This window comes from Microcebus murinus, chromosome 4, assembly GCF_040939455.1.
Source record: "Microcebus murinus isolate Inina chromosome 4, M.murinus_Inina_mat1.0, whole genome shotgun sequence".
In the NCBI taxonomy this organism is placed as follows: Eukaryota; Metazoa; Chordata; class Mammalia; order Primates; family Cheirogaleidae; genus Microcebus; species Microcebus murinus.
In genome coordinates this window covers 8,977,117-9,000,118 of record NC_134107.1, presented here as the reverse complement: position 1 = coordinate 9,000,118, position 23,002 = coordinate 8,977,117, and the positions used below count along the sequence as shown (strand labels likewise).

The 23,002-nt window shown below is 49.1% G+C and overlaps 2 protein-coding genes across 4 annotated transcripts in view; one reads left to right on the top strand and one right to left on the bottom strand.

Annotated features, from left to right (window-relative positions):
• The window catches only part of IGHMBP2 (immunoglobulin mu DNA binding protein 2), a 30,289-nt gene extending 22,389 nt beyond the window's left edge, over positions 1-7,900 (bottom strand). For all 3 annotated transcript variants that reach the window (XM_012757562.3, XM_076001714.1, XM_012757561.3), the window contains exons 1-4: positions 7,777-7,900; positions 5,198-5,367; positions 939-1,131; positions 638-735 (exon numbers count right to left, since the gene is read on the bottom strand). In XM_012757562.3, the coding sequence (XP_012613016.2) occupies positions 638-735; positions 939-1,131; positions 5,198-5,367; positions 7,777-7,862 (547 nt within the window). In that variant the 5' untranslated portion in view covers positions 7,863-7,900. The remainder of the gene's footprint in view (positions 1-637; positions 736-938; positions 1,132-5,197; positions 5,368-7,776) is intronic.
• Positions 7,812-22,584, top strand: MRPL21 (mitochondrial ribosomal protein L21). Its single transcript, XM_012757563.2, has 7 exons — positions 7,812-8,109; positions 13,242-13,299; positions 16,277-16,362; positions 17,930-18,093; positions 20,820-20,872; positions 21,546-21,649; positions 22,467-22,584. Exons 1-7 carry the CDS (start codon positions 8,010-8,012, stop codon positions 22,529-22,531), a joined length of 630 nt encoding a protein of 209 aa, XP_012613017.1. The 5' UTR covers positions 7,812-8,009; the 3' UTR covers positions 22,532-22,584.
• Positions 22,585-23,002: the final 418 nt, after the last annotated feature.

The window sequence follows — 23,002 nt, the reverse complement described above, 5'->3', positions numbered from 1 at the left end:
GACTTTGTCTCAAAAATAACTAAATAAAAACTCAGTGGTTCATCTAGTTAGACAGATGGTGAAAAATAAAAATAAAAGATAAACACCTCCATGGAATGAGCTACTTCTTTAGTTCTGAATACAAGGAGGACAGTCTAGTTTATGCAAGCCATTCGCAGAAAAATAAAATTTTTTTTGAGACAGAATCTCACTCTGTTGCCCAGACTAGAGTGCCATGGTGTCAGCCTAGCTCACAGCAACCTCAAACTCCTGGGCTCAAGCGATCCTCCTGCCTCAACCTCCCAAGTAGCTGAACTACAGGCATGTGCCACCGCACCTGGCTAATTTTTTCTATATATTTTTTTAGTTGTCCAGCTAATTTTCTTTCTATTTTTAGTAGAGGCGAGGTCTCGCTCTTGCTCAAGCTGGTCTCGAACTCCTGAGCTCAAATGATCCTCCTGCCTCAGCCTCCCAGAGAGCTAGAATTACAGGCGGGAGCCACTGTGCCCAGCCCTCATTCGCAGAAACTTTTACAAAGATGTTAAGGTAGACAGCTTCTGGTCGAACTTCCCAAACTCTCACTAAAACAGCCCAGGTCACATTGTTCTCCACACTTTCGGTAGCGATTTCAAGAAAAAGAAAACCCCAGCGTTCTTACTTATTTCACTAGCAGGACTGGGGGCTGATGCGCCGAAGAGGACCTCTATGAGTAAGGACGCGGGGCCAGAATGATACTTCTTTAGCGCAACCAGAGCTCTGCCAAGAGAGAAAACCACAATTAGCAGCTCGGCGAAAGCCAGTGGTTCAGTGCACCGAGCTCCTGCCCCAGCACTGCCACCATCTCACCTGTGGGGCACTCGGGGACGCCTTGCTCTCTCTGCTCAACGGAGAAGTGGCAGGAGTGAGCTGGCTGTGTTTAAAGAAAATGTTACGTATGATTTCCATCCGCAAACACTTACTTTTTCAGTCGCTTGTAAGTGACGTCATTGGCAAGTTTCAACAGTCTGTAGGAATGCTCTCGGTCCAAGCTCAGCTGGAAATCGTGGGACTCATCAAAGGCCACCGTGGCCGACTTCTGGGTGATGCGGGTCAGGATCCCGGTGGCCAGCTGACCGCCTTCGCTGGCAGCATCGTACAGGCCCACGATATCGCCTGCAAAACAAAACCTCCGTTACACAAAACCCAGAAAAAAGTCAAATATTGATTTTGATGTCATGAAATCCAGCCCATTTCAGACGTTGTGTCTTTGTTACTTTCTTTAGTAAATGAAATCAGTTAATACTAAAAAAATTTTTAACTGACACCTAAATCATCTGTGAAAATGTACTTGAGATCAATGAACTATTCAAAACAAGCATGACAGTCAATACAATATCTAAAATGCCCACTGTGTGCCAGGCCCTGCTCTGGCCACTGGTCTGCTCCGTGACCCTGAGGGCCCGTCCCTGCCCTCACACCAGGAGGAGAGAGAAACAAACGCACTGATCTATAAGATGTCACTGCCAGTGCTCCAAGGAAAAATAAAGCACAAGAAGGGGACAGAGAGGGACGAGGGCACTATTTTAGAAAGAGCTTGTGGAAGGGCCTGAGGATGGCAGGGAAGCAGGTGGGCACTGAAGGAAGGGAAGGCCACAGGCACATCTGGGGAAGAACATTCCAGTTAGAAATGGAACTTCAGTATGGAAGGGGACAGTGGCTGTTTGCTACCCATACAACACGGATCTCTCTGCAGCCATTGATAACTGTTTGGTGTCTCCCCTCTGCCGGGTGAGTCTGGGGGCTTCCTCAGACCCACACCTAGGCCCATCTGTGTTTCACATGCCCCCTGGCACAGCAACTAGTTCAAGGGTGGGCATGTGGCCAAATCAAAGCCCCAAGATGCAATGAGCCTTGTGCTTGGGCATCTGCATAGAGACCCTCACTGTCTCCCCCGGACGGAAACCTGAGAGGATGCAGGGGTATGAGATGGAAACCAACCCAGCAGAGGACAGAGCCAAGAAACGAAGAAGAACTGAGTCCCGCACGCTCCTCTGAGTCCTGCAGCCAGCCTCCTAGTCAGGACAACCAAAGCATTCCCTTCCTACGTATGCCAGTGTGCTCCGGGTTTTGTCACCTGGAACACTGGCAGTTATAGCTGAAACAGAGTCCACACTGAGACAAAAGCCAGGGTCGCTCGTATCTGTCTACACCCCACTTGCTCTGTGTCTGAAATCTTCTAGACAGTGAGTTTCATCTGCATCTTGAATCTCATCCCTATCTCCTTCCCTGATTTTATAAAGACAAACGGTAGATGGCAACAACGCCCGAGATAATGGTCCCAGGGCAGGGGTTTGGCTCTGTGCACAGGGACCACTGCGGCACTGAGGACAAAGGAGCCCGTCCCCACAACTGCTTTCTCATGGGCCACCCTGTATAGGACCCCACATTTCAGGTTTATATTTCTGAGCTACTGAGACTTAATAACTGCTCAGAAGACAAACAAATAAGCACTTCACCTGGCTTTGATCAATAGCTGTATCAAAACACCAAAATTTCAGCTTGCTACTTCTCTACATAAATGCCACTTCTTCTTTCTGTTTACCAAATATTCATTAATCTCCTTTGTTCATTCACTCCATGACAATTATTAAATGAATATATAATTTTACCTTTGCAAATTCCTGATTGAATGTGAATGCATACACATTTGATCATTAACCCTGATGGCCACCCCACACAGCACTGTTGTTCCCTGGAGGGTGAGTGACTAACTCTAGGTCACGTAACAAGAAAGTGTAAGATTCAAGTTCTGCTCGGGTCTGACTCCAAGCAGCAGTTTCCTCCTGCTGCCCTTCCCCCAAGTCCCCTCATCTCATCTCCAAATCTGGCCAGTATTCCTTCCAACAATTGTTTGACAAAGAATCTAGGAAATCATGGCCAGGTATGGTGAGTCACGCCTGTAATCCTAGCACTATGGGCGGCCAAGGCAGGAGGATCACTTGAGGTCAGGAGTTCAAGACCAGCCTGAGCAAGAGTGAGATCCCATTCTCTACCAAAAAACAACAAAAAAAAATAGCCAGACAACTAGAAATAGAAAATATTATTAGCTGAGTGTGGTGGCACGTGCCTATAGTCCCAGCTACTCAGGAGACTGAGGCAGGAGGATTGCTTCAGCCCAGGAGTCTGAGGTTACAGTGAGCTAGGCTGACAAAATGGCACTCTAGCCTGGACAACAGAGCAAGACTGTCTCAAAAAAAAAAAAAAAAAAAAAATCTAGGAAATCAAAACATGAAATCAACAAAACTCTGTCACCACCAAAATAAAGGTAGAGAGACTTTTATAGTGAAAAGTACAGCACTGGCAGCATTATTTTCTGTAGACTTCCAGGGCTGAGGTTGTCTAACACAAGCAGCCCAGGTGCATGGTTAAGAAGGTTCTTCTAACCTCTCCTCCTTTCCAACAGGCTGGCACTAGTTTAGCTAAAGCACACTTGGCATGAGAAAGGCTTAGAAATACAGAACTATTTGGGCTTTCTGCATACTGAGCTATCAGAAAAAAAAAGATAAAAATTAAAAATAATAAACAAGCCGGGCGCGGTGGCTCACGCCTGTAATCCTAGCACTCTGGGAGGCTGAGGCGGGCGGATTGCTCGAGGTCAGGAGTTCAAAACCAGCCTGAGCAAGAGTGAGACCCCGTCTCTACTATAAAGAGAAAGAAATTAATTGGCCAACTAATATATATAGAAAAATTAGCCGGGCATGGTGGCGCATGCCTGTAGTCCCAGCTACTCGGGAGGCTGAGGCAGCAGGATTGCTTGAGCCCAGGAGTTTGAGGTTGCTGTGAGCTAGGCTGACGCCACGACACTCACTCTAGCCTGGGCAACAAGCGAGACTCTGTCTCAAAAAAAAAAAAAAAAATAAATAATAATAATAATAATAATGATAAACAAAATAAAAAATAATAATAAAAAGAAATACAGAACTATGCATGTTTAACAGTCTAGACCAAGGCTGTCCATTATAAAGAAATATAGGCCGGGCGCTGTGGCTCACGCCTGTAATCCTAGCTCTTGGGAGGCCGAGGCGGGCGGATTGCTCAAGGTCAGGAGTTCAAAACCAGCCTGAGCAAGAGCGAGACCCCGTCTCTACTATAAAAATAGAAAGAAATTAATTGGCCAACTGATATATATATAAAAAATTAGCCGGGCATGGTGGCACATGCCTGTAGTCCCAGCTACTCGGGAGGCTGAGGCAGGAGGATCGCTTGAGCCCAGGAGTTTGAGGTTGCTGTGAGCTAGGCTGACGCCACGGCACTCACTCTAGCCTGGACAACAAAGCGAGACTCTGTCTCAAAAAAAAAAAAAAAAAAAAAAAAAAAAAAAAAAAAAAAAAAAAAAAGAAATATAAAGAGAGTCATGTGTAATTTAAGTTTTCTAGTAGCCATATTTTTAAAAAATATATTTTTTTAGAGATAGGGTCTTGCTGTGTTGTCCAGGTTAGAGTGCAGTGGCATGATCATAGCTCACTGTAGCCAAGAACTCCTGGGCTCAAGTGATCCCCCCACTTCAGCCTCCTAAGTAACTGGGACTACAGGCATGCACTACCATTCCCAGCTAATCTTTTTAAAAATTTTTTTGTAGAGACAGCATCTCATATGTTGCCTAGGCTGTTGTTTGTTCTTTTTTTTCTTCGTCATCTTTTATATGTTGCCCAGGCTGGTGTCAAACTCCTGGCCTCAAGCAATCCTCCCACCAGGGCCTCCCAAAATGCTGACATTACAGGCATGAGCCACTGCACCCAGCCATATTAAAGAATTTAAAAGAAACAGGTAAATTGTTTTTAATAACAAGATATTTTATTTAACCCGATATAAGAAAAATATTATTTCAGCATGGAATCAGTATTCAAAAAATTACTTGTGAGATATTCCAAATTGTTTTCAAAATAATCTTCAAAACCTGGTAGGTGTTTTACACTTGCAGCAAACATTAACCACACTTCAAGTGTTCCAGGACCATGCATGGCTAATGGCTGCCATTTGGACAATGCTGCTCTAGATGACCAAAAAGCCACATAAATTATTCGATTTCTAATTAAGACTTCTTCACTGCAATGTTTTATCCTCCAACTGGTCGCTGTAATCTGGAGTACAAGTCACATTATAAGTTATAAGAGTACAAGTCACAGTTTGAGTGCCAACAATATTTCAACATATTATGTCCACAACAACACGCACACACCAGAGGTAAAGCTGTTACTGGGAAGAGCTGCCGCCGACCCACATCTCCTGGGCTCGAAGGTGACCAGCAGCCGTCCGTACAGCCCGGTGCACTGGCTGGACACCTGCAGCTTCAGCAAACACACGCCTCGGCTCTGGAGCTCTTTCAGAGAGATGTTCTCCTGCCAGGACCTGCAAGACACCCAGTATCAATGCTCCAGAATTTGTACCTTTACCAGTTTCTACTTCCACCCATGCAGGAAAAGCAAAAGGGAAAGAAAAATCGATAAAGATCTGGGCACAGACACGAAATATGCCCCAACAGAACTGCAAATCTGCTCTACTCCCAATCCTGCCCCTCCTATAGCCCCTGGGACAGCTGATGCCATGACCCTTCTTCCAGTTACCTGAGACAGAACCTAAAGTCACCTTCCCCTTCCCTATCTTGACTCCCCACATCCTGATTCCCAATCGCCACTAAGTCCTATCAGGCCCCTTCCACGTATACTCTGGTTCAGTCTCTGCCTCTCATCCTGGCCACCACGGCCCTGGTTCAAGCCCACATTACTGCTCACCCAGACTAAACAGAGCCTCCTAACTGCCTTACCTCTGGCCTCTTCCTGTCCAAGTGCCAACAAGAGCACCCAAGGGGTCCTCCTAAAATGCAAATTTATTCACCTCCCTCACCTGCTTACCCCACTGATGGCCATCCCCTGCACACAGAATACAGGTAAGCGCCTCTGCAAGGCCCCTCTCAGCCTGGCCCCTGCCTGTCTGTCCATCATCGTCAGGAAGAGCCACTGTCAGTACTTCACTGCACTCACTCTACATTTGGTACAGTGCTGAGCACTTGACTGACAGTGGATCATTTCATTCTCAGGGAAAACCTGTGGGGTGGGGATCAGCCCATTTTTAAGTAAGGCTCAGAGACAGAACCTACAAAATTATATGGTCATAAACAAAGGAGATGGGATTCTAATAAGGTCAGCATGATTGCAAAAGCTCTTAACTGTCACGATCAAAAGCCTCTCAAGGCGAGGTTGGCTCACACCTGTAATCCTAGCACTTTGGGAGGAGGCCAAAGCGGGTGGATCACTCAAGGTCAGGAGTTAGAAACCAGCCTGAGCAAGAGCGAGACCCGTCTCTACTAAAAATAGAAACAAATTAAATGGCCAACTAAAAATATAGAAAAAAATTAGCCGGGCATGGTGGCTGAGGCAGCAAGATCACTTGAGCCCGGGAGTTTGAAGTTGCGGTGAGTAGGCTGACACCACAACACTCTAGCCCGGGCAACAGAGACTTTGTCCAAAAAAAAAAAAAAAAAAAAAAAGCCAGTAGGGCGCGGTGGCTCATGCTTATAATCCTAGCACTCTGGGAGGCCGAGGTGGGTGGATTGCTCAAGGTCAGGAGTTCAAAACCAGCCTGAGCGAGAGCCCATCTCTACTATGAAAAAAATATAAAGAAATTAATTGGCCAACTAATATATATACAAAAAATCAGCCGAGCATGGTGGCGCATGCCTGTAGTCCCAGCTACCCGGGAGGCTGAGGCAGGAGGATTGCTTGAGCCCAGGAGTTTGAGGTTGCTGTGAGCCAGGCTGACGCCACGGCACTCACGCTAGCCTGGGCAACAAAGCGAGACTCTGTCTCAAAAAAAAAAAAAAAGCCTCTCAACTCCTTTCAATGAATGGTTGAATGCCAACTCTGGAATCAGACTGCCTGACCTCGAAACCTGACTCTGCTGTGTTATCCTGGGCAAGTCACTTAACCCTTCTCTGTCTCAGTCTCTTTAGATGGAAAATGACATTAACAGTCAACTACTTTGTAGGGTTGGCATGAGGTCTAAAGGAATTAAGGAATTAATGCCTGGAAAGTGTACACAGTAAGAACAAAGGTTCTTACTGTTTCAGGCAAATAACCGTTCCCACTCAGAAACAAGCCGGGCTCTCTCAGGGCTCCCCACACCTCTTTCAGGAATGCTCCTCCGCTCCACCAGCTTAACTGCTATTTTTCTTCAGGCCCTGCTCAGGCACCACCTCCTCCAAGGAGCCACCTTGACCCTCCCTGGGACAGGAAGTTCTTCCCCGGAGCTCCCACCGCACCTTCTCTACACACAGGCGGCGCTGGGCACGCGGGCCCCAGCGTTTTACGTTTCTGTCCCCTGCTGCTCACGCCCTGCCTCCACTTGACCGAATCAACGCCAGACGCCGCATCTTACTCGTTTTGCCCAGGCCTGCCACAGGACGGGCGCAAACTTGGCGTTTACAGAGTCTGAATAAGGAAAAGGGCTGCGAACCCGGCGCGGGGCGAACTGGGGACGGAGCCAGAAGCTGAGAGTGTAAGTTCAGACAGGGGGTTTCAGGTGGAGAAAAGAAAGGGCTCCTTAAGGTCCCAAAACGGAGCGGGCTGCCCGGGAGGCGGTGAGGTTGCCATCTCCGGAGGAGGCCGAGCAGGGCCCGGCCGGGACTCGAGGGGTCGCGGGAGGAAATTCCCGCCCAGCTGTCAGGCCGGGCCCCTCGGAGACTCCGCCCGGGGTCTGGGCGGAGCTGCAGGGACCTGCCGGACCAAGCCCTAGAGGAGCGGCGCCCGCAGCCGCCAGTACCTGCGCTCCTCCACCTCCGCGTCTCTCTCGAGCTCCAGGAGGTCCAGCTGCTTGGTCACAAAGCTCTCCACAGCCGCCGAAGCCATCGCCGCCGCCGGCCTTAGCCCGGAGCCGCTGAGGCCCCGCTTCCGCGCCGGATCGGTGTTCCCAGCCGGACCAGTGTTTCCCGCCGGGCTTGTGCGTCGACGCACGAGGTTCGTGTGGCTTCCGCTTCCGGCCAAGGCTGCGGGAAGATGGCGGCGGCTGTGGCTGCCTCAGCCTTGACGGTCACCTTCGGGCGGCTGGTGTCCTCGTGCAGCCGCAGCATCCTGAGATCTTCGGGACCCGCAGCGGGTGAGACCCGAGCCTCGGGGTGAAGGGAGGATGCGGGGTCAGCGGTGCTCCCTGCAGTCCCGCCACGTGTGTGTCTGGGTCCCAGCTAGTGTCTTGTGTTGATTGCATTTCTGATGAATATAGCTTTGGAATCGGGGAAACTGGGTCCTATCAGGCCCTTCCCACGTATACCCTGGCTCGGTCTCTACCTTGAATTAGTTCCTTCAATTAGTAACTTAAATACTGACGATAGCCTTTCAACTTCTGTATAGGCCCTGTGTTACGGGGGAGCAAACTAATATTCAGAGGAGTTAGCTAACTTGCCCAGGGTCACACGGGGAGGAAATAGGAGGAGTGATTCAGACGCACCTCCAAAGTCTGTGCTTGTGACATTTCCCCAGACTGCAAGCCACTTTGAAAAGTGCCCTCGTGAAAAATGGTGATGAATATCCTTGTCCAATCCTAACTAATTCTGCAAAAACAGCAGCTGTATTTTAGGCATTGGGTGATTATGAGACTCAAAAAAGGTTATGTTCGTCAAAAACTCTGTAAATCTCTGTTCAAAAATGGTTGAAGTGATTGTATGGGGGAGTGTTTATGCCTTAAAATTGGATCTCACGTGTCACCCTGACCTGAAAAAAAGGAAGAGGTCTAACTGTATATTTGACACTATTAAAGAATCGTTTCCCTTTTTTGAGAATGATGTTGTGGTTATGTTTTTTTAAAATGATTGTTTGTCTTTCATAGAAATATATTGACATCTTTGCTGATGAAACAATATGTCTGTAATTTGCTTAAAATAATCACAGAGCTCCTTGGTGTTTACCCAAAAGAGTTGAAAACTTAGATCCACAAAAAAAAACCTGCTCAGGAGAGTTTATAATAGCTTAATTAGTAATTACCAAAACAGGAAAGCAACTAAGATATCTTTCTGTAGGTGAATGGTTAAATAAACTGTAGCACATCCATACAATGGAGTATTATTCAGCACTAAAAAAAAAAATGAGTCATGAAAAGACATGGAGGAAACTTACATGTGTGCTACTAAGTGAAAGAAGCCAATCTGAAAAGGCTTCATACTATATGATTCCCGCTATGTGACATTCTGGAAAAGGTAAAACTATGGAGACAAAAAAGAAAGAAAAGGCTGGGCATGGTGGCTCACACCTGTAATCCTAGCACTCTGAGAGGCCGAGGCGGAAGGATTGCTCGATGTCAGGAGTTCGAAACCAGCCTGAACAAGAGCAAGACCCCGTCTCTACTAAAAATAGAAATTAATTGGCCAACTAAAAATATATAGAAAAAATTAGGGCCGGGCGCTGTGGCTCACGCCTGTAATCCTAGCTCTTGGGAGGCCGAGGCGGGCGGATTGCTCAAGGTCAGGAGTTCGAAACCAGCCTGAGCAAGAGCGAGACCCCGTCTCTACTATAAATAGAAAGAAATTAATTGGCCAACTGATATATATATAAAAAATTAGCCGGGCATGGTGGCGCATGCCTGTAGTCCCAGCTACCCGGGAGGCTGAGGCAGAAGGATCACTCGAGCCCAGGAGTTTGAGGTTGCTGTGAGCTAGGCTGACGCCACGGCACTCACTCTAGCCTGGGCAACAAAGCGAGACTCTGTCTCAAAAAAAAAAAAAGAAAAAAAAAAAAAAGAAAAAATTAGCCGGGCATGGTGGCACATGCCTGTAGTCCCAGCTACTCGGGAGGCTGAGGCAGGAGGATCACTTGAGCCCAGGAGTTTGAGGTTGCTGTGAACTAGCCTGACACCACAGCACTCTAGCCTGGGCAACAGAATGAGACTCTGTCTCAAAAAAAAAAAAAAGATAGCTAGATAGGTGAGGGGTTTGGGGAGGGAAGGATGAATAGGTGGAGCACAGGATTTTTAGGGCAACTATTCTGATATTATAGTGGTAGATACATGTCATCAATTTATCCAGATCCATAGAATATACAACACCAAGAGTGAACCAAAGTAAATTATGGACTTCTGCAAATGTACAACTCTGGTAGGGGATGTAGATATTTGGGAAGACTGTGAGGGGTGGGGGCAGGGGATATATGGGAAATCTCTGTACCTTCTACGCCATTGTGCTGTGAACATAAAACTACTCTTAAAAAAAAGTCTACTAAATAATAATTGCAGAGGTCGTGTAGATGACAAGATTGGCCGTGAGATAACTGTTGAACCTAGGGAGGAATAACTGAGTGTTCAATATTTGGCTCTCTTTATTTTTGTATGCTTGACATTTTTCATAATAAAACTTGAGTTTAAGTATGCAGGGAAGTTTTAACAAAAGCAATAGGACTTACTCCATTCTACCAACATAAACCACCCCTCAAATGCTGCGTTCAAGTACAGACCAACATTTGAAGAAAGAAAGATACACAGTGAATTGAGTACAGAGAAGGGGACCAAAATGGTGAGCAGGCAGGGCCTTGAAGAATGAGTAAAGGAGACAAGAAGGAAAGACACAATCACCAGGATGATCTTGTGGGAGAGGATAGAGCTCATTTGTAACCTGTAGGCCCAAGGCCAAAGCTAGAATCAGATCAAGTGCAGAAAATTGCTAACTGGGCTTTTTTTTTTTTTTTTAATTTGAGGCAGTCTTGCTCTGTTGCCCTGGCTAGCATACGGTGTCATCATCGTAGCTCACTGCAACCTCAAATTCCTGGGCTCAAGCGATCCTACTGCCTCAATCTCCTGAGTAGCTGAGACTACAGGCACACACCATCATACCTGGCTAATTTTTTTTTTCTAGTTTTAGTAGAGGCGGGGTGTTGCTCTTGGTCAGGCTGGTCTCAAACTCCTGACCTCAAGTGATCCTCCCACCTCGGCCTCCCAGAGTGCTAGGATTACAGGTGTGAGCCACCATGGCCAGCCTTCTAACTGAGCGTTTAACAGTGGGGTGACTTCCAAGAGAGATGCTGAGTTCCCAGTCACTGGAGTATTCCAACAGAGGCTTAGTAGAATACATTTTATTCACTCACCATTTGTTGAGCACCTGTCTAGGGATAAGGATACCTTAGTAATAAATACAAAACAATAATCCCTGCTTTTAATGAAGGTAACATTCTAATGGGGGAGGGGATGTTCAGAGACACAGGCAATTTTTCAATATAAGCAAATTATATAGTATGTTAGAAGCCAATAAGTCTTATGGAGATAAAGGAGGCATGAGTTGGGAGGGAGAGATTCCATTTTCAATAGGATGGCCAAGAAAAAACCTCTCTACTGAGGTTTTAGTGGAGACCCGAAGGAAGTGAGGGAATTAGCCTCGCAGGTACCTGGCAAAGCAGGGGAGTGTTCCAGGTGAAGAATAGCCCAGTCAGGCCAAGCATGGTAGCTCACACCTATAATTCCCACACTTTGGAAGGCTGAGGTGGGAGGATCGCTTGAGGCCAGGTGGTCGAGACCAGCCCGAGCAACATGGCAAGACCCCATGTCTACCAAAAAAGAATAGCCAAGGCTTAGGCTCCAAGGCAGGTGTGAGCCTGGTGTATTGTAGGAATATCAAGGAAATGGGATGGCAGGTGCAATAGTGAACAAGGGGGAGAGCATGAAAGATGGATTCAGAGACAGGAGGGGGTCGCATTGTCCCCTGCCCTATAGGCCGCTGTAAGGACTTTGGCTTTTTCTCTGAGTGAAATGGGAATTTCTTGGAGGAGGTCAGTAAAACGGTGACATGATCTAAGTTTTCACAGAATCGCTCTAGCTGCTGTGCGAGGAAAGGAGGCAAGGGTGAGAGCAGGGTGTTGGTGATAAGCCAGGCAAGAGGTGACAGCTTGGATGACTTAAGTGGTTAGATTCAGGATCCCTCAAAGGAAGAGCCAGCAGGGTTTGTTGGTGGGTTGGCTGAGGGGTGAGAGAGAGAAAGACCAAAAGTGACAGAGGTTTGGGGCTTGAGCAACTCGCAGGCTGAGGTTGCCACTGTGTGAGATGGGAGGGAACGTGGGAGAAGCAGGCAGGGGAGAGACCAGGGGCCTGTGTGGGTTTGAGTGCCCACCAGACACACAAGTGGCGATGGTACGCAGACCGCTGGATGTGCAAGGCCAGGAGGGCGGTCCTGGCTGGGGTGTACGCTTGGCGGTCCCCAGCATTCAGGGATTGTTTAAGTCCATCCAGCCAGATGCAAGCCCCCGAGGAATGGCCGTAGATAGAGAAGAGGGACAGTCCAAGGGCTGAGCCCCAGGCACCCAAATGGAGGAGGAGAAACCAGCCAAGGAGATGAGAATGGGAAGCCTCTGCTCACGGGTGGATTTAAAAGGGTGAATTATGGTATGTAAATGATAGTTCAATTTCTTTTAATTATTAAGAAATTTCTTGTCTGCTTTTTGCACCTAAATACTATGCAAAAAGTATTTCTGAGTCTCTTCTCAGTAGACTGTGAATGTCTTTGTCCCTTGGTGTATTAATTATCTACTGTTACATAGCATATTAACCCAAAATTTAGCAGCTGTAGACAACAAGCATTTATTACCTCTTACTATTTCTGAGGGTAAGTATGGGAGCAGCTTAGCTGGGTGGTCCTGGCCCAGGGTCCGTCATTAGATCGCAGTCAGGAAAGTCTGTGGGGCTGCAGTTACCTTCAGACTCCCCCCGGGCTGGAGGACGTACTCACAAGCTCACCACGTGGGTTTGGCCAGAGGCCCAGTTCCCTCCCACATGGGCCTCTCCGCAGGGCCGTTCACAGCACAGCAGCTCCTACAGCTGGACATCAGAGAGAGGAGCAGGAGTGGGCAGCCACAAGGAAGTCGCAATCTTTTATAATCTGTCTTGAGAGTGGTGCACCATTGCTTCTGCCACAAGCCATTGTACGCAAAGAGCAACCTATGGGAGGGACAACAGGGCGAGAACACCAGGAGGCAGGACTTATCAGGCCACCTTGGAGGCTGCTCCCATACCGGGCCACAGAACAGGGTCTGACCTACTGGGCACTTGATCAGGGAATGAGTTGGTGGGTGATTCTGGTCTTAGGTGCTTTTATATGCCGTGGCGAACATATCTCAACACGCATAACCATAAGTGATATTTTAGTTTTGCCCACCTAGATTTTTCTGTTGGCAGGTTGTGAAGTGGTCTAAACCAGATGCCAGTAATAGCAGTTGTGCATTTTGTGGTGGTAATTACCTATGTTTCTCTTGTTCCCTCAGCTTCCCTTTGGTCTGCTTCTCGAAGATTGAGTTCACAGAGCACTTCATCTCCACAAGGGTAATACCAAAATGTGGGTTTTGGTGACTTTTTCCCTTTCATTTGTAGAACTGTCTTTCAAAGGTCAAAACTTCCTCAGCCATTTGTGGTGGTGTGCACCTGTAGTCCTATCTACTGGGGAGGCTGAGGCAGGAGGATCACTTGAGCCCAGGAGTTCAAGGCTGCAGTGAGCTATGATCATGCCATTGTACTCCAGCCTGGGCAACAGAGCAAAACCCTGTCTGTATTAAAAAGAAAAAGAAAAAAAGTCTGCCTGGCATGGTGGCTCACACCTGCAATCCTAGCACTCTGGGAGGCCGAGGTGGTAGGATTGCTTGATCTCAGGAATTCGAGACCAGCCTGAGCAAGAGCGAGACCCTGTCTCTACTAAAAATAGAAAAAATTAGCCAGGTGTGATGGTGCTCGCCCATGGTCACAGCCACTTGGGAGGCTGAGGCAGTAGGATCGCTTGAGCCCAGGAGTTTGAGGTTGCTGTGAGCTAGACTGACACCAGGATACTCTAGCCTGGATGACAGAACAAGACTCTGTCTCAAAAAAAAAAAAAAAAGAGTCAAAACTTCCTCATTTGGGTATTCAAGAATGTTTTTAAGTTTTCTTTTCTTTGACAGTGTTCTTCTCTTAGACCCTTAAAATATAGACAGAACTGCAAGAGTCCAAAGAGAAAGATGTAGGCCATGTGTTTTCTCTGCCTTTTGTCACCGAGAACCTTTGACGCCTAATTCAAGATTTCTAACCAGGAAAGTTGTGTCAGAATCTCTAGAAACTCATTTAATTTGTAAAAGCACATTCTGTGTTAAAATTTTATACTTAGAGGAAAATGTTTGTAAGTAGTATAAACTGCAGAAAGTGAACTTGACAAAATCCCACTCGCTGGTCGGAAGTACGGGCCAGTACAGGGTACAGGTTACCTGTAGGGAAGGCCCGGGTGGGGTCCCAGCCCGCCCCTCACAGCCTGGGACCCTGAGCTTCCACACATGGAAGGAGTGCTGGCTTCTCCACGGGTTAGGTGGGAATTCAGTAAAGGTTTGCTTCTGAAGATCCCAGAGCAGTGCCAGGCACGCAGTGAGCTCAGCGTCAGCTGCTGTCACTGCGACACCGGGATTCCTGGCAGCGGGGAGATACGGGAGTCTTTTCTTGTTTCTCAGCAGAAGATGGAAAACTGAATCTGAGTACAGGAAGAAGTCTTAAGTGAGCACTTTACTAGATTGGGCTTATTTTGTCCCTTGTGAAAGCTTATGCCCTTCCTGCCAGGGTCCCACTTTCCCGTCTTTTGCTCTTTTCTCACTGGGCATGGCCGGACCCAGTGGGGGAGACGAGAGGCCAGGCAGGTCAGAGACTCCTCGCAGAGAGCAGCGTCTTCCTCCTCGTCCCTCAAGGGCAGTGGCAGAGCTCAGGTTCAGGTTTCTGGGAGCTCCGAGGCTCCACTCGGCGGGAAAGCTCCTCCTGAGCACCAGCGGCAGGGCACACAGACGCGGGCCTCCGTGTGGACGTCAGCACGTTTCCCTTATGTCGCAACTCTTTATTTTTCCTCATGCAACCCTGGCGTAGAAAAACTGAAATTTCGCTTTTAGGTGGCAGCAACAACAAAAGCTTAAAAACTGTTCTGGGTAATTTGATTTGAGCTCTACCTGCTCCTCCTTTGTAGACAGCAGGAAGTCAGGAAGACCCCACCTTCTTTTGAGTCTAGGCTCCCCCTTTGTTGCTTCCCCTCCCCTCCCCTGCCCTCCTCTACTCTCCCCTCCCCTCCGTTCTTCCCTCCACCACCTCCAGCCACCTGAGGCCAAGCAGGGGAGGACAATGGGGAGCCTGCACCGAGCTGGGCATCTCTGAGTGTGGGGAGGAGAGGGACACAGATGACCCCAGTACAGGACAGGTCCTGGCAACAGTGCTGCTGCTCCGGGGACTGAGCACCGACAGAGGCCCCACTCTGCTGGGGCCTGCCAGGAATACTATCCCTATCCCACTTCGGCCCTTTAAGGCAGGTGCTTGTAGTCCCATTTTCTCAGCTAGAGACACCAGGACACAGAGTCATCAGCGGCAGAGCTCGGGTTCAGACCCAGGTCTCCCGGCTCCTGTCTGGGCGTGAAGGAGGAACAGGCACCTGCCTGGGAGGAGCTGCAGGTGGGCGCTGACGGGGGAGGGAGGGCAGGACAGGATCCCGTGTGAGGCGCGGGTGGGAAGGCTGATTGGAGCCATACATACTTCAGCGCCCCTGAATGCCCCGAGAGCCAAGTTTGGGAGACAGGAGAGCTGCTCGCCCTGAGTCGTGTATTGTAGAAAAGTGGAGGGAGGGGTTGAACATTTCAGCACGTATCTCTAAGAGTAAATGTTCCCTGAGGACACTAACGGAGTCCAGCCTTCTGCATGGGCCACCATCCCGGGCCTGAGAGTTTTCCAGGAGGCCTCTTCTGGAACAGAATGCTGAGGAGTCCTGTTTTGATTATTGAATGATTAGCTATTGCTCACTGAAATACGTTGCAGTTCTAGGAGGGCATGTGGATGCCTGTCCTCAGGATCACACCAGAGAGGTGGGATCTGTCCTAAAAACTGAGTATTGACGGGGCAGTAGCCCACGCCTGCAGTCCCAGCTATTTGGGAGGCTGAGGCAGGAGAATCACTTGAGCCCAGGAGTTTGAGACCCTGTCTCTTAAAAAAAATAATAATATTTTTTTTAAAAAAAGAGTGAGTGTTGGTGCTGCCTAGAATCCCTCAGCATTGAGATAGCAGCCTTACACATGTACACACACATGCACACGCACACACATGTGCACACTCACAGCTGGGGCTCCTCCCTACAGCTGGGCCTTTCCTATGAATGTGAGTGTCACCGTTCTAGCAGGTGACCGGAGGATGCAGACCCAAGTCAGGGACTGGGTAGACTTTCATCCTTCCTGACACTGTGCACAGCCATTTCTTAGGGATTTTGAGCTGCCTTTTCACGTGTGTGTGACCTGCACATATTAAATGTTTCTCACAGATATGTTCCTAAAACATCCCTGAGTTCACCACCTTGGCCGGAAGTTGTCCTGCCAGACCCGGTTGAGGAGAGCAGACACCACACAGGTAAAAGACTTCCTGGGAGATGGCCGGGCGCCGTGGCTCACGCCTGTAATCCTAGCACTCTGGGAGGCCGAGGCAGGCGGATTGCTCGAGGTCAGGAGTTTGAAACCAGCCTGAGCAAGAGCGAGACCCCATCTCTACTATAAATAGAAAGAAATTAATTGGCCAACTAATATATATAGAAAAAATTAGCCGGGCATGGTGGCGCATGCCTGTAGTCCCAGCTACTCGGGAGGCTGAGGCAGAAGGATCGCTTGAGCCCAGGAGTTGGAGGTTGCTGTGAGCCAGGCTGACGCCACGGCACTCACTCTAGCCTGGACAACAAAGCGAGACTCTGTCTCAAAAAAAAAAAGACTTCCCCGGGAGACAAACCAGAGGGTAGTGCCGTCCCCACCCTGGTCACCAACAAAGATGGGCACCAGGCCACAGAGCAAGGAAGTCACCTTTCCAGGGGCTCCTAGACACAATAGTGTGAGCACTCATGTTCATTTTTTGCCATTTAACACCAAAATTTAAAGTGCTCATTCATTTAATACACACTCCCTGAGCTCGCGCCCAGCCCCTTGAGGGAAGGGGGCACGTGGTCCATCTCTTGTTGCCCACCGTGAGTAGAAACATGGGATTCAGGGACAGTTCTCCCCAGTCAGAAGAACAGTTAGGCCCGATTTTGAACAGAAGCCGGTGCCTCGCTGGCTGCTGGAGAGACATGCAGGGGTGTCAGGGACCTTTCCAAGCCGTGCAGTGTCCTGAGAAGGGACCGCACGGCCAGCCACTGTTGCCGTCATCCTCACTCTTCCAGAAAGCTAGAGATCTAGCTGTTGAGTGGAGTCTCCTGGTATTTTAAAATACCGTTTCAGATACTGTGCAAGGTAAACACGCCGAGACTTCCACCCTCTGCCAGGTGCACCTGCTGGTTTGGGCCCTTGTGCCAGGGCAGAAACTATGTCGTGTTCGTTCTGTACCCAGCCCTAGGCCAGGCCGGCAGGGCAGCGGTCAGCAGGTGCTGTTCGGAGTAAATGGTGCGGGGCAGAGGGGATTGTTACCCGCGCCAGGGCAGGGGCAGCAGGCACAGAGCCCGTGTGAAGGAGGCATGCAGGCAATCCACGCAGCCCATGGGGACGTGATTGTGGATATTCCTTGCTGCAGAAGGCCTCTCCTTTCATTTACCAGTGTGCATGTCCCCCCGCCCAGCTTCTCATAAGGAATGGGATTAAACAGGGTGGAGGTTTTTGCCCAGAGGCACAGAAATGGAGCCAGGCATGCCAAGTGCTCAGGCCAGAGAACTGCAGAAGGTGGTTTGGACGCTCTGTGAAGTCTGGGGAAGCTTCTGTCCTTAGAAGCCCCATGTGCCAATGTGCCTGTGCTCCTGGGAACTACAGATTGACCCTGAGCCTGCACCTGCAGGATGGGCAGCAAGGGCTGGGTGGCCACCAGTGAGGTGCCCCCAAGGGGTAAGCTGTCACGTGCCCCCCAGGACCCCTCCCCTGGGAACTCCATGGCACGCTGCAGCAGGGGAGAGTTGGTGGGGGGGAGCAGCCGTGGGTGACTGCCCAGCCGCCTTTCCCCACAGAGGTCGTGCGGAAGGTGAACGAGCTCATCGCCACCGGGCAGTACGGCAGGCTCTTTGCTGTGGTGCACTTTGCTGGCCGCCAGTGGAAGGTGACCTCCGAAGACCTGATCTTAGTTGAAAACGCACCGGACATTGCATGTGGAGAGAGGATTCGACTGGAGAAGGTGAGACCCCTGAGTCGCTTGTATATGCAGGGACTCGGCCACCAAATGTGCAATCGTCATGCCTCAGTCCATCCCTGAGGAGGTTTCTTCCAGTCTGCAGCGAAGGCCAGCAAAGCCAGGGCTGCGAAGGACTGGAGGGAAAGAGTGGCCGGTGGCTGCGGCGGAGGGCAGGGCCAGGGCAGAGCGCCTGGCCTAGCGGGTTGGTTCCTTAGAGGGAGGAGACAGCACGTCTCTGAGGATGAAAACACACGTCTCGGGCCAGGTGCGGTGGCTCAGGCCTATAAACCTGGCATTTCGGAAGGCCAAGGCAGGAGGATGACTTGAGCCCAATAGTTCAAGACCAGCCTGAGCAACATAGCAAGACCTTATCTCTATAAAAACTAGACAAATCAGCCAGGTGTGGTGTTGCGCACCTGTAATCCCAGCCACTTAGGAGGATCACATGAGCCCAGGAATTGGAGGCTACAGTGAGTTATGATGATGCCACTGCACTCCAGCCTGGGCAATAGAGTGAGAACCTGTCTGAAAAAAAAAAAATCAGCCGGGTGCGGTGGCTCACACCTGTAATCCTAGCACTCTGGGAGGACAGAGTGGATCGTTTGAGCTCAGGAGTTCAAGACCAGCCTGAATAAGAGCGTGACCCTGTCTCTACTAAAAATTAAAAAAAAAATTTAATTGGCCAACTAAAAATAGAAAAAAAAAAAAAGAAATAAAAATTTGCTTCACCTTACAATCTCATGAATGTATTCCCATAGAAGAATGTTTGATTGCAGATATAATAAAAAACCCAGTTAAGCATGTGGTAAGTTTTCAAGCCCGCGTTTAAGGGGAAAATGTGTCAAGTTTCTGCAAAACCCTACCATTAGATTTGATGGCTGCTGCTGTTTTTAAACACTAAGGCCTGGTTTAGAGGCAATTCCCTGGGCGCTGCAGATAATTTTTCTTTGATTATTTAATTAGCAGTGTAATCTAAGATATATGATTTTCCTTGTTAATTGAAACTCCTCCTCTGTGAACGTAGATCTTTGCATATGTACGCCAAGAAGAACAGGAAGCTCTGTTTCTCGGATGATCTGACCTGACTCCTTAGCTCAGAGCCAAACTAATTAATTTAATGGAACCGTGTCTGGCAAAGCTCTCTTCTTAATGACACCAGGGACTCTGTCATAAGCTCTTGAGCAAAAGCACATTTATTTTTTTTATGTCTAAAATGAGGAGGATACTTCAGTAGTGTATTAGTAGACATTATTTTATTATTTTTCAGTATCTAATGAAAATGTCCACTTAGATTGTCATAAAATATACTTTCTCTTTACACATTTGAGTTTAGTATGATTAGATTTTTTCTTATCAGTAAAAGTAAAGGCAATCTTCCCATATCTAATAAAAACACTGTTGCACTTGGAAGCTAACAGTGTCTTCATCTGTGGCCACACTTAGTGTCACAGTTTCCCTGGATTGAGAATGGTTGCCTGACTGTTCAGAATTTTGCAGTCATTAAAAGAATACAGTTGAACCTAAATCATTCACTATTTTTCTTTAATTATTTTATTTATTTTATTTATTTTTTTTTTTTTTTGAGACAGAGTCTCGCTTTGTTGTCCAGGCTAGAGTGAGTGCCGTGGCGTCAGCCTAGCTCACAGCAACCTCAAACTCCTGGGCTCGAGTGATCCTTCTGCCTCAGCCTCCCGGGTAGCTGGGACTAGGCATGCGCCACCATGCCCGGCTAATTTTATATATATATATCAGTTGGCCAATTAATTTCTTTCTATTTGTAGTAGAGACGGGGTCTCGCTCTTGCTCAGGCTGGTTTTGAACTCCTGACCTTGAGCAATCCGCCCGCCTCGGCCTCCCAAGAGCTAGGATTACAGGCGTGAGCCACAGTATTTATTTATTTTATTTCAGCACATTATGGGGGTCAAATGTTAAGGTTACGTATATTGCCCATGCCCCCCCCTCCCCTCTAATCATTCACTATTAAAAGTATTGTAAACTGGTTGAAGAGACACTGTGGTATGATTTGTGCATTTTCTCTCTCTACATCACACATCCAATAAAGAGTTTTGTTTAAGTCACAGGGTGTTTTTGTTTTGTTTTTCAGACAGAGTCTCACTGTGTTGCCCAGGCTAGAGTGAGTGCCGTGGCATCAGCCTAGCTCACAGCAACCTCAATCTCCCGGGCTCAGGCGATCCTCCTGCCTCAGCCTCCCGAGTAGCTGGGACTACAGGTGCTCGCCACCATGCCCAGCTAATTTTTTCTATTTTTAGTAGGGACAAGGTCTTACTCTTGCTCAGGCTGGTCTTAAACTCCTGACCTCAAGCAATCCTCCCGCCTCAGCTTCCCAGAGGGCTAGGATTACAGGCGTGAGCCACCACACCCTGCCTAAGTCACAGTTTATAAAAGAGGTTAATACAGTTAACCTCTTGTATAATCATGGCATCAAATAATCAAATTTCCCACCTCCTTCCTGTAAGGGTCTGGAGTGTGCACATAAGATAGTCCCATTGCTATGTACTGCCACCCCATTATAGGCTCACAGCCCAATGATTCAATGTTAAAGGAATAATTAGATAGCAGATGAAATTCATGCCATGATGTTTTCATTCTCAGGTAAGCAATGTCTTTCTCATTTTGCATTGTGTTCTCATTGTTACCTGTTCTCAGCAACTTTTATCTTCTTTATTGTAATAAGCCAATGATGAAATGCGCCTGTTTAATTTTTTCAGGTCCTGCTGGTTGGGGCTGAGAACTTCACGCTGCTTGGCAAGCCACTCCTCGGGTAATGCACTGTTAAGTTCTGGGCTTTGTCTAGGGCCCCAGGGCCTAACGTGCACACGGTGGACATGGCATAGTTAGGCCAGGTGGAGGGGGTTAGGGCTATAATCACTGCCCACACTGAGCACAACGTTTATACCTAATCGAAGTGGATATTTGGTGTCCCGTGAGAAAGAACATCCAGACCACGTTATTAGTCTGTTACTATTAATAATTCATTACAGTGTGGCCCTTTTAAGATGTGCTCACAGACTCCACTGAACTGTTCTTTTTTTTTCCAGCATATTATGGGGGTACAAATGTTAAGGTTCCGTATATTGCCCTTGCCCCCTCTCCCCCCTGAACTGTTCTTTGTTAACGCTTTTTTTTTTCACTCTGTCACCCGGGCGAGAGTGCAAAGGCATCATGAGAGCTGACTGCAACCTCAAACCCCTGGGCCCAAGCGATCCTCCCGCCTCGGCCTCCCAGCTTGCTGGGATCACAGGCGTGAGCCCCCGCGCTCAGCCTGGCACATCACTTTTATAACCAGCCAAAAAGAAAGTAAACCTTCATTTTAGAAACTCTCGCGTTAGGCATTTGTAAAATTTTAAAAAATCGCTTCTCGGCCTTTTGGCTAAGATCAAGTGTAAAATTGAAAAATAAGGAGGTACATCATTGTTTATTTTCCTTCCTTCTAGAAAGGATCTTGTTCGAATAGAAGCCACCATCATTGAAAGGACAGAATCGTGGCCAAGAATCAACATGAAATTTAGGAAGAGGAAAAACTACAGGAGGAAAAGAAGTAAGTTAGGGAAAGTCCCGCTGGCCGTGCCCTGGGCCACAGGTGTGTCCTTGGCTGCGGGCAGGCCCTCGGGCGGGGTGCATGCGGGGCTGGGGGCCTGCAGGTCTCAGTGCAGCTGCCGCCGCTCACTTTCCACCCCGTCCTGGAGGGGACAGGGGCCTGGCCTCACGCTCTTTCTCCTCAACTGGCCTCACGCGACCTGCTTTGTTCTAACTCGTGACACCTGCCGCTGCCCCCAACGCAGCAGTTAGTCCACGAGCAGACCCGGTGCCGTCCTTCAGGAGCCCCCACTGAAGACCGTCCCCACGGTGGGGGCGCCTCAAGGACAGGACCCCACAGGGCCACACACAAGCGACGGCTGCAGAGTCCTGTGTCCCCGCGCAGCCACAGCAGCAGCTGCTGGCCTACACTGCCAGCTGTGTGGTGCAGTTAAACGTACCTGCAGCAGCAGCATTTGCTGTCACCTTAGGGTCAGTTTGGTAGGAGGACATGTGTGTCTTCTGACACTTCTAGGTAGCCTCAAAGTCAGTCAGATGGGGCCACCTCACCCCACGTAGTCCGGAGGTGGCAGTGTGGACGGTGGGGGAAGAAGGGCGAGACACGGCTGCAAGGCGCTGTGTTCCAGCCTCCGCTCGTGCTCACGGGGGCGGTGAGGCCGTGGGCGCACACCATGGGACAGACGCGGGCGTGTGGGACACGGGGCGCCACCAGGGGCCTGGGCCGCCTGGGGGTGGTAGGGCCAGCAGCTTTGGGCTCTCTGTGGCTGTGAGTGGTGCTCGGACTGTGTCAGGCCTGCCATGGTGTCCTCTCTTTTCAGTCATCGTGACCCCGCAGACCGTCCTCCGGATAAACAGCATTGAGATCGCGCCGGGTTTGTTGTGACCGCCAAGCTCGTGTTCACAGAAATGTAAAAGTAAATTCTTGTTTTCCAAGGAGACTGAGTTTCTGTGTTCTGATTTTAAAAGCCACGCATGTCTGTTCTACATTGTTTTAACTTAAACATGTCCATAGGCAACCGCCTCCCTGAGCCAGAGAAAATAGGGCCTTGGGGAGAACGGCAAGGCAAGCGCGGCCTCCTGCGCGCAGCCTCGCGGCTGCCGGAGGCGGCTGAGAGTGTTCTTGGCAGCCTCCGCCCGGGCGGCAGGCCGGAAGGGCAGGTGAGGACACGGCTGGGACCGGAGAGCCGGCAGCACAGGCCCAGCCTCAAGTCCACGAAACGGACAAAGACATGAGCAAATTCCACCTCTGGGTAATCAGAACACACCTGTTTACAGCCATTTGCCTTTCTGAAAGCCGGAGCTTGGGGCCGGCGGCCCGCGCCCAGCGCCCCTGCGCGTGCCCTTTGCTCCACTT